A 12,672-nucleotide genomic window follows, 5' to 3' on the forward strand; every position below is an offset into this window, starting at 1 on the left:
GGCTTATTTTATGGGTAGGTCTTATTTTTGGGGAAACACGGTACCACTATGCCCAGCTAGTTTAAAAAAAAATTTTTTTTTTTGTAGAAGTGGGTTCTCACTATGTTGCCCAGGCTGGTCTTGAACTCCTGGCCTCAAGCCATCCTCCTGCCTCAGCATCCCACAGTGCTGAAATTATAGATGTAAGCCACCATACCCAGCCTTTATTTAAAGACTGTGACACATTTATATCAGCACCACACTTGACAAATGAAGGTTTTATAGTCCCTACATCCTGAATCAGAATTGTGAACACCTAGTGGCATTGGAGGCATGCAGGCAGCTATTCACAGAAAGCTGTGCACTTGTATTGGGTGGTCAAACCCAGCCTGCTGGTGTGTAACTTACCTTCTCCATAGCAGTGCATGATTCAGGTAAATTCCTTTTATTGTAGCCAGGCAATAAGTATTGAGCACCTTCTCCATACCTGGCCTTTTGGTAAGTCAGTTAAACGGTCCTAAGGAATTAGGTGGCACAGGCCCTGCTTCCAAAGTCATCATCAATAAATAATTTCATGCACAAAGAGTACACGACTACAACCTAGGAAAGTCATGGAAAGAGCACAGGGTTTGAAAACCCATGTTCTGATTCTGGCTCAATTCATTTTTTTTGATGGAAGGATAGCATAAGGAAGGTGGCTGTGGGTGAACAACCACTTTTACAGACAAGGTGGGATTTGCACTGGGCCTTTGCCCATTCCCTCTACACCTAGGTATTATTTAGGAATGATGAAGAATCCTTCTTCACCACTGCCAGTAGCATATGGCTCACAAAAGTCCTTTCAGGATTTTTTTTTAAGAGATAGGGTCTCACTATGTTGTCCAGGCTAGAATACACTGGCTATTCACAGGCACAAACATAGCTCACTGCAGCCTTGTACTCCTGGCCTCAAGCTATCTCCTCACCTTAGCCTCCTGAGTACCTGGGACTAAAGGCATAGACCACTGTGCCTGGCCCTTTCGGGATTTTTTTACTAAACTTTTGAAGTAGTCTATTAAAAAGAATTCTTGATAAGCAGTTCTGAAAGTGAACTGTAATGTTTTCATTACTATAATTCCGGTTAAACTAAAGAACATTTAAACAGTAATGAAATATCTCATTTGAAATTATATTAGTAAGAGTCAAATAAACTTCTTTTGTCCACTGTGAAATTTTTTTTGTTGTTTTTTAAATTTTTTTTGGTAGTTCTGAAAATCATTCCCAGGACTGCTTTCTGAGACCAAGTTTTATACAAAATTAACAGTTAAGTCACTTAAACTGAAATCCTGATTGTTCCTGACAGCTTCATCGTGGGTTTAGATTTTTATGGCGTGTCCGTATTAAGAGAAAGCTGCAAACCTATTAAATAAACTGAACCAGCACCAGCTATAAGGTAACTTTTCTATTAACAGCTTTGAGAGAGCAGCACTTTTAACCAGTAGCTCTTGGTTCTGCATGTTTACAATAACTTTCATAAAATTAACTGCTGACTACATTGGGATCCTGTACATATGCTTTGTTGACAACGATGAAGGACTTAAAGTGTAAGTAACTGATTTCCTGGGTGGTTGCTACAGTATGTTGTTTTCTGTACCTGAGGAACATTTCCTGAGTGCTCTTATTAGGTATATGAGTCATTGCTGTTCTAAAATGTTTGTATGAAACTTTGTACATTTGATTATTGTGAGTAATGCATTTGATTTGTAATTATCAAATTTATATCAAGAAAGGCAAAAAAGATACATTATAAAAGTGTTGAATTTGGGGAATTTAATTCTATTATAGATTTTTTCCACTGGAAGCAGCTCTGGACAAATTTTCCAGTATAATTATTTAAATGCAAGTTTTTACCCATTTGTGTATGTATATACACACACAAACTCACATATCTGTGTGTGGGCATATATAAAAAAAAACTAAAGGAAAATAAATGTAACAGACATTCCCTGTGAAAGGTAAGAAGAGTTTTGGGGCTTTTTGTTTTGTTTTGTTTTTCGAGATCATCTCTGGAAGACCCTGGTTTCTGTTACTGTGCTGGAAACAGTGCCTGCCTTTGGTCTTCCTTCGAGACTTCTAGAATGACTCACTAATTTGTTCGTAAAGCAAGGCAGCAAGTGAAGCAGTGCCTTACTGGTAGGGAGATAAAAACAAAGGGATCCTAAAAGTTGTGGTAGATTTTACAGAACTTAGCTTTACAGACTCACCATGTGGCTCCAAGCCAACACTTAGTCATTTGCCAAATGAATTGAGTAGGTAAAATATGACGAGTTCATGTTGTATTTTAGGAGCCCAAAGCAAGTGTCTTCTATGAGAGTGGTTAGGGACTAAATAGAGCATTTGGGGAAATGTGACAGACCTTAGCAGAGAAAAGAGCATTTTCCCTGGGGGAGGAAAAGAGAGGCCATGGGGGACAGGAGATGAAATGTGGCGTGAACAGGAGAGACTCCCCCTTGGGGCTGGCTGCCTTGCCTGTACCAGTGAGTATTATCGTTAATGAGCAAGTAATCAGACCTATGTGGGCTTTCTTTAAACTGACCTGCTCAAAAGCAGCCATTCTTTCCAGTGAGGCTATGGGGTCTCCATATGTTTAAGCAGCCTCTTAGGTTACATCTATATCCTTAGCAACACTTTATTGCAGCATCGGTAAAATTCCTTAGTCACGTGTTTTTATTAACTTGGATTAAATTCAAGGTATACAGCTAGGACTAGCTTATACTTGTGTTTTACAAGGTAATCCGTTTGAATCAGCTTGTACGGATTTCTGTTCTGGATAAAGAAGTTCTCAAGCATTATGGATAAAATAAATACTGAGGGAAAATAATTTTTACTAAACACTCCAGAACATAGTTCTCTTCGAAGGAATAGTCCCCATCAAATTTTGTCACCCTGGAAGGTTCATATTTAGCAGCGCTGCCATTTGCCCAAAACATTTTTAGGATTCCTCTTTTGAATCTATGTCCCATTCTTGAATCTCCACAGTTGCCCTGAATTTTTACATTTTAAGGGATATTTTTGGAAACATAAAAGTGATTTGAAACCAAGTGTCATACTGGGTTAATCCACTTTGGTTCACAAATAACATGTGGCTACAAATCACTAATGCCGGTTTTCCCAGGTGGCTCATAAAAGTCATCTCTGGGGGCAGTTCTTGGAGAGCCGTGTTTTGAGTAGTGGCAATTGTCAGAGCCCACACAGAATATTGCAGGAGACAGGAGACCTGGGCACTTGGTCTTGTTTTTCTATGGACTTTGTGGCCTTCAGTGGGTCACCCAGAGTTTTTGGCTCCACATTTTCTCATCTGGTGTCAAACCAGATAATCTTCAGGTGGCTTCCAGGCTGAAGATCTGTAGTCATATAAGTGCTGGCATGTTTGTTTTTAACTGAGTCTCCTTACATTACAATCTCCATATTCCTTTGAGAACGAAATGAGGGTGTGTGCCTTCTTGCATGTGTGTGTTAGTTTGTACCAAGGATCTGTTTATGGAGGAACCACTGAGCTAAGAAGAAAATGATGCAGAGAAGGAAAGAAACCATGTCTGGATCCATTGCTCATCTTTTACTAAATTTTCCCTAAAGAGTTGACTCCTGTCCCAAATGAGATCTGGGGCTTGAAGGCCAGTAGTCTGACAGGTAACGATTCCCGGGGAATACTCCCAAGAAGTGTCTCGTGTTCTAAACTCATGGGAGTCCCGTTTCCTTTCCTGTAGGCATCCAGGCTGGAGAAGCAGAACAGCACACCTGAGAGTGACTATGACAACACTCCCAACGACATGGAGCCAGATGACACAGCGTACGTCTGCAGGAGGAGTGTGCGGGGGATGGGCTCTCAAATGCCAGAAACCTGGCAGGCCTTGGGCAGCAAAAGCAGTTCACCACCCACACCCCTTTTCTCTATTTTCAAACCCATAAGCTTTTTGTTTTTTTAAACAGAGCCATGAATGTATCCATAAGGTCTTAAAATAGAGACTGGCTCTTGTTCCATACATTCATAGTTTACATGTCTTCTCATCTCACATTATTGCCAAAACCTTTTTTCCTTTTATCAGCATGTTAAATGTGTCTCTAGATGTCTTCAGTGTGCTTAAAATCCATACTTCATTGTTAAGTCGACATTAGGTTACATTCTGCATTTGTACCCCAAGGAATTGGCTTGACCAATGATGGTTTTATAACTATACAGCCTGCCCACTCCAGTTATTTCCCTCTCTTTCCCCTCCCTCACTCTATCTAACGGGAGTCATAACTTCCAGCCCTATGGTAGAGTAAAACAGCCTCTGCGTGAACCGTAGCTGCCAGTTGATGAAACAACAGCCTTACATGAGTCTCCCTCAAGACAGGATAAAGGAAACCACAAAACAGCCTGCTCGTGCATGCAGCAAAGTGGCTCGTAGAAACAGAGACGTGGCCGGTAAGCGCCTGTTGCATTTAGCCACATCTTTAATGTTCACAGGTCCAGCCGAAAGGGAAGGCAAAGAAGTATGGTGTGGCCAGGTGATAGCTCAGTGCCAGATACCGCAGAACCCCATGTGGCCCCAAGCCCCACTCTCCCCAGCACTGAAGACGTCATCCGGAAGACCGAACAGATCACCAAAAACATACAGGAGCTCTTAAGAGCAGCCCAGGAAAATAAACATGACAGGTGAGGGGGACTGAAGACCCACTGGGGGAGAGCGTGTGGGCATGCTCTGAGAGGAACGCAGCTCACGCTCCACATGGCGGCTGTTGCCAACGTGCCAACTCTAAGGTCCTTGGAAACATCAGGTTTATAGAACAGGCTTGAGAACAAATGAATCCATTTTGGTTTGGTTTGTCTTGTATACATGGTATTGTCATTTTTTGTTGTTGTTGTTCATCTCGTTACGAAGCTTTCTGAAAGTAAATGCCTCTAGAAATAGGACTGCAGTGTATTTGGGGTGGTGACAGGCCTGGTTCTAGGATAGGGGAAGGGAGCTGCCTCCCAACCTGCTTCCGGCCACTGCTGCTCCCTGGCTTCCCCTTTTCCAGGGACAAGGTTGCCCACACCAAAGGTATCCTGAAAGGACCCTGATTTATCTGTCTCCCTCCTGTGGGTATGTGTGTAAACTTCTAAGAAACAAGTGGTTTAAAGACAAAAGTTGATCTAATTATCACCCAAATAATTCTCTTCCCGTGAAAGGAGAGTCTGCTTGGCCTGAGCAGAAGCACACTGTGTAGTTCTCTCTTACCCTAAGGAAGGGACTGATTCTTGTTCCATCCTATCTTTTTTTCCCCCCCGAGAGTGAATTACTGCCCTGGATGACATCCTTGTTTCCCACAACTGGCTGGATCTAGACACACTCTTAAAACGTTTAATATCTTCCCATTGAGCTTAAGGAAACAACAGAGTTTGGTCAAACTCAGGAACAGTCTCATTCTTTTCACTAGGTCAGCAAAATTTAGGACTTCAGTGAAGAACTTCTCTTTGATTGCATTCCTCTTCTTGTATTAAAAAAAAAATAAAAAAAAAAAAATAAAAAAAAAAAAAAGAACTTCTCTTTGCGCCTTGCGCGAGCAGAAGGTATTCAAGGGATGTGTACTATTCATTCATTCTTCTCTCTCTTCTCTTCTTGCACATAAAGATGCATTCATGCCTTTGTGTTCCCTCCCCTTTCCCTGCCCTCTTTCTTTTTTATACAGCTCAGATTTCTCCCAGTGTCACCATTTTGCCTTAGGGAAGAGAAGACTAATCCTCATTTATTGAAAGGCAAGAGCTAGTCTTCATGGCTGGACTGCTGGAAGCTCCTCAGAGTAGAAGAGGAACCTGCGTAATTTCTGAGCCTTCACAAAACCATATAGCAATTTGTTTTCCCCTTTCCCAGGCACCCTCTTTATTCCGAGCCTTCCGGGCCTCACGTGTTGTCAGCGCAGTATCACTTAGCTCAGGCTGGTAGGCTGGGCAGTGAGTGACTTCATGTCTTATTTTATGTAATAAGATTTTATGTAACAGCTTTCCGAAGTGCAGTTTTTGACAGTGTTTAAAGTAATCTCGATACAAGAATAACTCTTGAGCACTCTCCCCCATTTATCAATGTGCTTCACTTTTCATTTCTCTAGTTCAGAAGTGCTGTGCTTGTATTTCAAACTAAAAAATGTGCTTACCTTGTATTGCACTCTTTGATAGTTGTCAAAAATATAAATATTTGTCCTGAGGCCATTTCTGGCTTCAAAGATTATAATATGGTGCTTGGTGCAATTTGGGAAGTTTCTGTTCTTTCTTTTTTTTTTAAGATGTACAAATCCATTCAATACATTTTGTGATCTGATTTCTTTTTTTTAAGACCATGAGAGAATGATGCAGAGATTTTCATCATTAGCTCATTTGTTTGGTTTAAAACCAGAATTGGCCTAGGGTATTTATATTTTATAAAATGTTCAATGTTCTATTAAAATCTCTGCTTACTTAGATATCCAAGATGCTTTCATTTATAACCTTGTGTTGTACTAATTAAACCCATGCCTTTTCTCATTTTCTCCTCTTGTTCATCTGAACAATATCCCCCCAACCCCTGAGTTTCCTGCAGCCTGAGCCAAAACCTGGGCCTCCAGTCCTGCTCCCCACCGTGTCTCTCTCTCTCTCTCTCTTTCTCTCTCGCTCTCTCGCTCTCGCTCTCACTCTCGCTCGCTCACTCGCTAGCTCGCCAACCTCCTGGGCCTCTAGTCCTGCTCCCCACCTCACCCCCCCCCAAGCAATCCTCCCACCTCAGCCTCCCCAAGTGCTGGGATTACAGGCCTGAGCCACAGTGCCTGGCCAGGAAAGATAACAGTTTGAAGTTGTGAACTTGAACTCCCTTTGATAAAGGAGGAGGACTTCCTCATTAATCTGCGTGTGCTTTGTTTTGTGGTTTATTGAGGACTTCCCAAAACAATGAGTGAACTTTGATAGACAGCCTTAGGAAAAATCCCCTCTCTATGTAGCAGGAGAATGGGTAAATTGTATTTCTCAAAACGAAACCATAACCAACAAAACATAAAACTCTCAGGTATGGTTCTTAGTTACTGTGATGTTAATGGACACATGAGTTCAAGAAACCCCACCTGGAAACAAAGCCCAGGCTTGGTGGCAATGTGGTATCTAGGAATTGTCACTTAATACCGTCATCAGTTTGTGTTTTTCTCTTTGCATCTTGTAACATGTACTATCTGGGGTGCAGACTTAACATTTGTGAGGTGCAGGAAACTAGCTCCATGTGTTGCTTGTCGCAGTACTAAGCATAAGAATCCTAGATGAAACCACAGTCTTAATCCTCCCAGAGTGAGATCACACTCAGCAGTGGACAGAGGCTTGCGGTGAAGAACTGTGAATCTGTTGCGTGTTTGGTATCAGGAGGCAGGCGGGGGTGGGGCGCTGGGTGCAAGCTCAGCCCTCTTCTTCTCTGCATCTGTTCTCCTTGAGCAGGAATTCCAGTTTCCTCATTTGAGCAGTGGATGTGCGAACAGTCCCAACCTCAGAGGGCTGTTGGGAATATTACATGACTCTGCACAGTTGGTGCTCCTTAAGCTGTAGCTCTTGTGGTGGCATTTACAGGGCCACTAGAAGACCAGGCAGCCTGAAAGGTTGAGGACAGGCACATTTTATGCACTTTGTTGTCGCAGAGCTCCTCAACAGCAGAGAATGTGCTAACCACACTGATAGCGTTTGATACAAACAAGCAGGAGGTGACTTTGTAGATAAGGGTCTGTATAAAGCAGACTTCTCTGCTTTCTCTTTACACTGAGTCAAGAATTCTGACTCCCCAACAACTCACATGCCTTCAAATGGAAGAATTTAGAAGCGTCCATTGGTTAACTGACACATGGGTATTGAGGTGTAGTCTCCAATTATAATTTTAAGAAATGTTTTTCAGTCCTTTATTTTTTACTTCTATGGCCTTTGCATAGAAATGCTTTTTCTTTCTAGAAATTAGGAAGATGAAACACATGAGAATCTGTAAATGACCAACTTGAGGCAGTGTGAATATCTTTATATACATGAATATCTTTGTAGCTTCACCTGGCTATATAATAGTGTGTGTTGCCACATTTCACACCTAGAGACTGCTTTTATCATATTGAACTTTCAATAAAGGATGAGACCCTGCTTTGTAACTGTGCACCTTCTGGTGGTGTGAGATACACAGTGGGCTAGCCACAGCCTCACCCCTTCATTAAGGGTATGTAAATAGAATGTTCTAGAACTCGAGTATTCTCTGCCTCTGAGTCATTTTAACTGTCTTTGAATAATCTCTTTAATATTCTTTCAGTTACAGTCCCTGCTCAGAGAGGATACATGTAGCTGTTACAGAGATGGCAGCACTGTTCCCCAAGGTAAGTCACTTTCTACTTACTTTCTTTAGATCCTTTTAAATGAACTGCAAGAAATTTCTTTGACATATGTATTTATTACCTCTTTTGTAGCACATAGAATTTGTAAATACGCAGTCATTAGAGCTTTGAAATATTTTTGTTCTACATGAATACTGATTTTAATAAGACAAGGATGTACAAGTCAAGGGCTACAAGGCAAAACATTAATAGGATAAAATTTTATCTGGAATATTTCACCCATGGTGGCTTAATATTTTTTATAAACTACCTCAAATTAGCACATGCAACTAAAATTACCCTGCATGCACATCTCTTAAACTGTGGACTGCAGAGCTCGGTGAGTACAGAGCACCCTTATTGAGAAAGTGCGTGGCAAAACTGCCCCTCACTCCTCGCAGCACCTTGAGTTGTTTCCAGAAGAATGCTCGTCCCTTGCTCTCGATGTCCACCCTGCAGTTCATGGCGAACGGCTGTGTTTTTCTGTTTAGAAACCCAAGTCTGACATGGTGAGGACTTCCCTTCGCTTGCTGACGTCCAGTGCCTACCGACTCCAGTCAGAGTGCAGGAAGACCCTCCCGGGGGACGCTGGCTTGCCCGCGGACGTCCAGCTGGTCACACAGCAGGTGATCCAGTGTGCCTACGACATCGCCAAGGCTGCCAAGCAGCTGGTCACCGTCACCACCAAAGAGAACAGCAACTGACAGTGAAGCACCGTCACTTCCACTTTCTAGGCTTTTTAAAGTCCGGTTTCAAATTTAGACATGGAACTCTTCAGATTTTTACAAAAACATTTAATGACGGTTTAAAACTTTTTAAGAGAAAACTCAGTATTATTTTTGCATGTTTTCTAACAAATTTTCAACTATTAATTTAACCCACTTGCCTTATTTTGTGTCTGGTTTGCCAGTTTAGTCGATGTTCTGTTGTGTTGTCAGCAACTGTTGAGTTAATGATCGTGTACATCCAGAAGAATAGTTTCATTGTTTAAAGTTTGTTAAAGCTTTTCCATCCCTTAAAACCGCCTGCCTGTGGCTAAAACTCTAAATGAGATTTTTAGTAAAACATTCTCTTGAGAGAGTTGGGCAAAAAAAAAAAATTGTCACCATTACCTGTTCCCTGCCAGTCATCGTGCAATAAGTGATTTTTTCCAGCCTACTGCGAAATCTCTAAGTTTGGGGTATCTCCAAGCATGTATGTAGAGAAAGGACTTTGCCACTTTCTAAAAGTAGTGTAATAGTCTCTCTCAAAAGGCAACAATGAATTGATCCATTTCTTCTTACTGTTCTATCATGTTAAATGTTGTTATTTAATTTTTTTATCTCGATCTTGTATCTCTTTATACGTTACTATCATCCTGAAATCTCCATGGAGTCAGATAAAGCATTCACCTTCCATGGTGTGCCTCATTAGACCATGTGCAGGCTACGAACACCGCCCGCGTTTTCACCCATTGTCAAGTGCTCTGCCTTACCCCATTAGCCAGATGGCTTAATTCAAAATGTGCAGCATAAAGAAGCATCATACTAACAAGTCATGGCCGAGTTTGTACCACCTGTTCGGATGTCACTGCCACGAACTGTGAGGAAAAGAGGTAACTTCCCCAACACTGTGTCATACCTTCCATCCAAATCTCAGTTCCTCTTGGAATTCCCCCTTGCAGCTTTCTCACATGAGTTGCTTCACGTGTTTCTGTCTCTTTAAGGACTTCTTGCAAGGCAAAATGTATGCAGTCATCTGAGTCAGTTTCTCCTCCTTTCCCTTGCTGGTACTCAGAAGTCGGGCATCAACTTTTAAGAATTCCTTAGACAGTATGCTCCAGCTGGCTGCTAGCTCTCCCAGAGCTATGAAAGAGCACAGACTTAAGTGCTGGAACATGCTGAAATTGTTTCAGTTATGAAAAAGCCCTTTCTGGTCTGAATGTGAGAGCATCTTCTCGTTCCTGCTTATTGCTGCAGTTTCGTGTGGGTGTGGGGTGGACCCTGACCTGACAGAGCAGGTGCAGTGGGGTGGAGGACACATCTGGGAAACCCATGGCCCACCCAGCAGGGACAGCAGCTCCCCAGTGCCGCTCATGTCGCCATGTGGAGAAGTGGGCCTGGGGTTGTCAGAGCTTTGATTTTTCAAGAGACACCAGAAATCCAGAGTATATATATATATATATATATTATATTATATATATATAAAATATAATATATATATGCACCATCTCTCCATTTATAAGTGTTGGCAACCACTTCTAACCTTTTCAGAGAACATGTGCCGGTGAGCTGTGGCCTCCATGCTGCCAGCTCACAGCCTCTGCCCCAGGGCCCTGTAGGCTGTGCAGCGTGAGGGCCGGCTTCGCTGCACACACCTGGATTAGCCTTTGAGCCTTACCTGGAATGAAGCTGCCCTACCCCATGTGAAGTCGCTGCCATTCCTCTTCTTACCCATAGGTTCTGTCCCATAGTGCTCGTTCACTCATGTGAGCATGTCAGACTAATCCAAGTACAAGTCGCCTCAACATGTGCTAAGTCTCTGTTTTCACAGAAGTGGCTCACACACACCTTTGTAGCATGACCGGATGCCGTCCTGAAAGCAGCGTCACAGTGGTGTTTGGTTTGCTGAGTCCTGGTGTGTGGGTGCTTTCGTCAGGCTTCGCTCTGCTGCAAGGAGCATGGGAAAAGGGTCCACATCTCCAAAAGACTCATCCACTTGTTTGTCACACAGCCTAAGTGCCGTGTTGCTCGTGGATGTTCAGGGGATGCCTTCTGGAAGGGGACTTCCTACTTCAAGTTCAGATGCCATCTGATAACCTTTTCTGCACGTTTCATGTACTGCGGGAGCTACCCAAGGCCCTCGGGAAAGGCCCTGTGGCAGTCCGGAGCCAGTGCCCTTGGCCTCTTGCGGGGACAGGCTTTTGTAGGGGCTTCTGGGAAATGAGTTGTCTGCAGCAGGTGAAGTCATGTCTTCCCTTGGGCACTTGAGGACCTGCAAAAGAGGATGTTGTCTTTATGACCCTAGAGAAAGTCAAGGAACATGGAGACCACAAAGTGTTTCCAGTTATAATAATACTACAGAAGAGTTTGCTTGGTTAACCCACAGTGCCAAAACTCCTAAAGAAGTCCCCAGGTGGAGTGACATGTGGCAGTCAGAGGGCTGCAGGTGGTCCCTTTCCTGCCCTGTGCATTTCCTTATCCTCAGGTGAGATCTGGTGTCAGAGTTCTCTGCTCCTGTTGGCATATCGCACCTTGTCTGAACGATTGTTCTGGCCACTTTTGCACATGGATTCCGTAGCCCTGCACTCGTGACTTCTGGATTCTGTAATGTTCTTACCCCTTGTTCTCCATTATGCTTCCCTGCTCCTGTGCTGATGGGACAGAGTTGCACTTTATGAAACTGGCACTTGGCTGACAGAAGGAAACAGCTCTACCCCTAAGCTCCTTTCACAGAAATCGTCTTCTGCCTCGGGATGCAAATAGTTCTTATTTGCCAAAGAACAATGAATTGGGCCCAAAGATCAAATACAGCATTTCATCAAATTGGAACTATAAACGCACAACTCAGGAGCTGTTGTACGATTCCTCAAGTGACTTCAGTTGCAGACCCAAGAATGGAACTAGCATGGTTTTGTCCTCAACAGCACCCATGAGGTCTCCAATAGTGCAATTTCCTCCCTCTCCTCGTCCTAAAGGTAACACTTGTTCTTACAGAAGAAAATGCTGCATAGGAGAAATGAAATGCCTTTTATTCCAATGTATTTGATCCCTGTCACTCATTTTGTACTTACCTTTCATTTTTATTGTACATTTTATTCCTGTAATTATTGTGCCCTTTAAGTGTTGTAAAATTGTTTTGTAATTCGTGCCTGCTAGTTATGCAATAAACAGGCTCTCCAAGTGCTTTTGTGGTAATGCTGTGCTTTCCATCGATTAGTCAGTGTTTCCAGACACTGGGTGAAAGTTCTGAGAAAGTTCTCACGTACAGCCATTGTTAGTGAGAGACCATTTGATATGTCTCCTCCCTGGGGCTCCGGCAGTTTTACAGTAGTTAGTCATGACCTTTTTCTTCCTCTATGCTCAGCAAATAGCTTTCTTAAGAGAAATCCTACATCAGGATATTAGTTCCATGTATCTTGATGTATTTATCCCTAAGTTTATTTATTTACTTATTTTTTGAGACAGGGTCTGTTGCCCGGGCTAGAATGCAACGATGTGATCATAGCTCACAGCCACCTCAAACTCCTGGGCTCAGCGATCCTCCCACCTCACCCTCCCGAGTAGCTGGGACTACAGGCTCGTGCCACCACGCCCAGCTAATTTTTTTTAGAGATGGCTAATTTTTTTGTAGAGA

The 12,672-nt window shown here is 42.8% G+C and overlaps 1 protein-coding gene across 8 annotated transcripts in view; it reads left to right on the forward strand.

Moving 5' to 3' along the window:
- The window catches only part of GIT2 (GIT ArfGAP 2), a 48,994-nt gene extending 36,772 nt beyond the window's left edge, over positions 1 to 12,222 (forward strand). For 7 of the 8 annotated variants that reach the window (XM_012756598.2, XM_012756602.2, XM_075996626.1 and 4 more), the window contains 4 exons: positions 3,726 to 3,808; positions 4,469 to 4,657; positions 8,277 to 8,340; positions 8,829 to 12,222. In XM_012756598.2, coding sequence (XP_012612052.2) covers positions 3,726 to 3,808; positions 4,469 to 4,657; positions 8,277 to 8,340; positions 8,829 to 9,041 — 549 coding nt within the window. In that variant the 3' untranslated portion in view covers positions 9,042 to 12,222. The remainder of the gene's footprint in view (positions 1 to 3,725; positions 3,809 to 4,468; positions 4,658 to 8,276; positions 8,341 to 8,828) is intronic. The other variant, XR_012914259.1, reaches the window with a different exon arrangement.
- Positions 12,223 to 12,672: the final 450 nt, after the last annotated feature.

The sequence above is a fragment of the Microcebus murinus genome, chromosome 22 (genome assembly GCF_040939455.1).
Source record: "Microcebus murinus isolate Inina chromosome 22, M.murinus_Inina_mat1.0, whole genome shotgun sequence".
In the NCBI taxonomy this organism is placed as follows: domain Eukaryota; kingdom Metazoa; phylum Chordata; class Mammalia; order Primates; family Cheirogaleidae; genus Microcebus; species Microcebus murinus.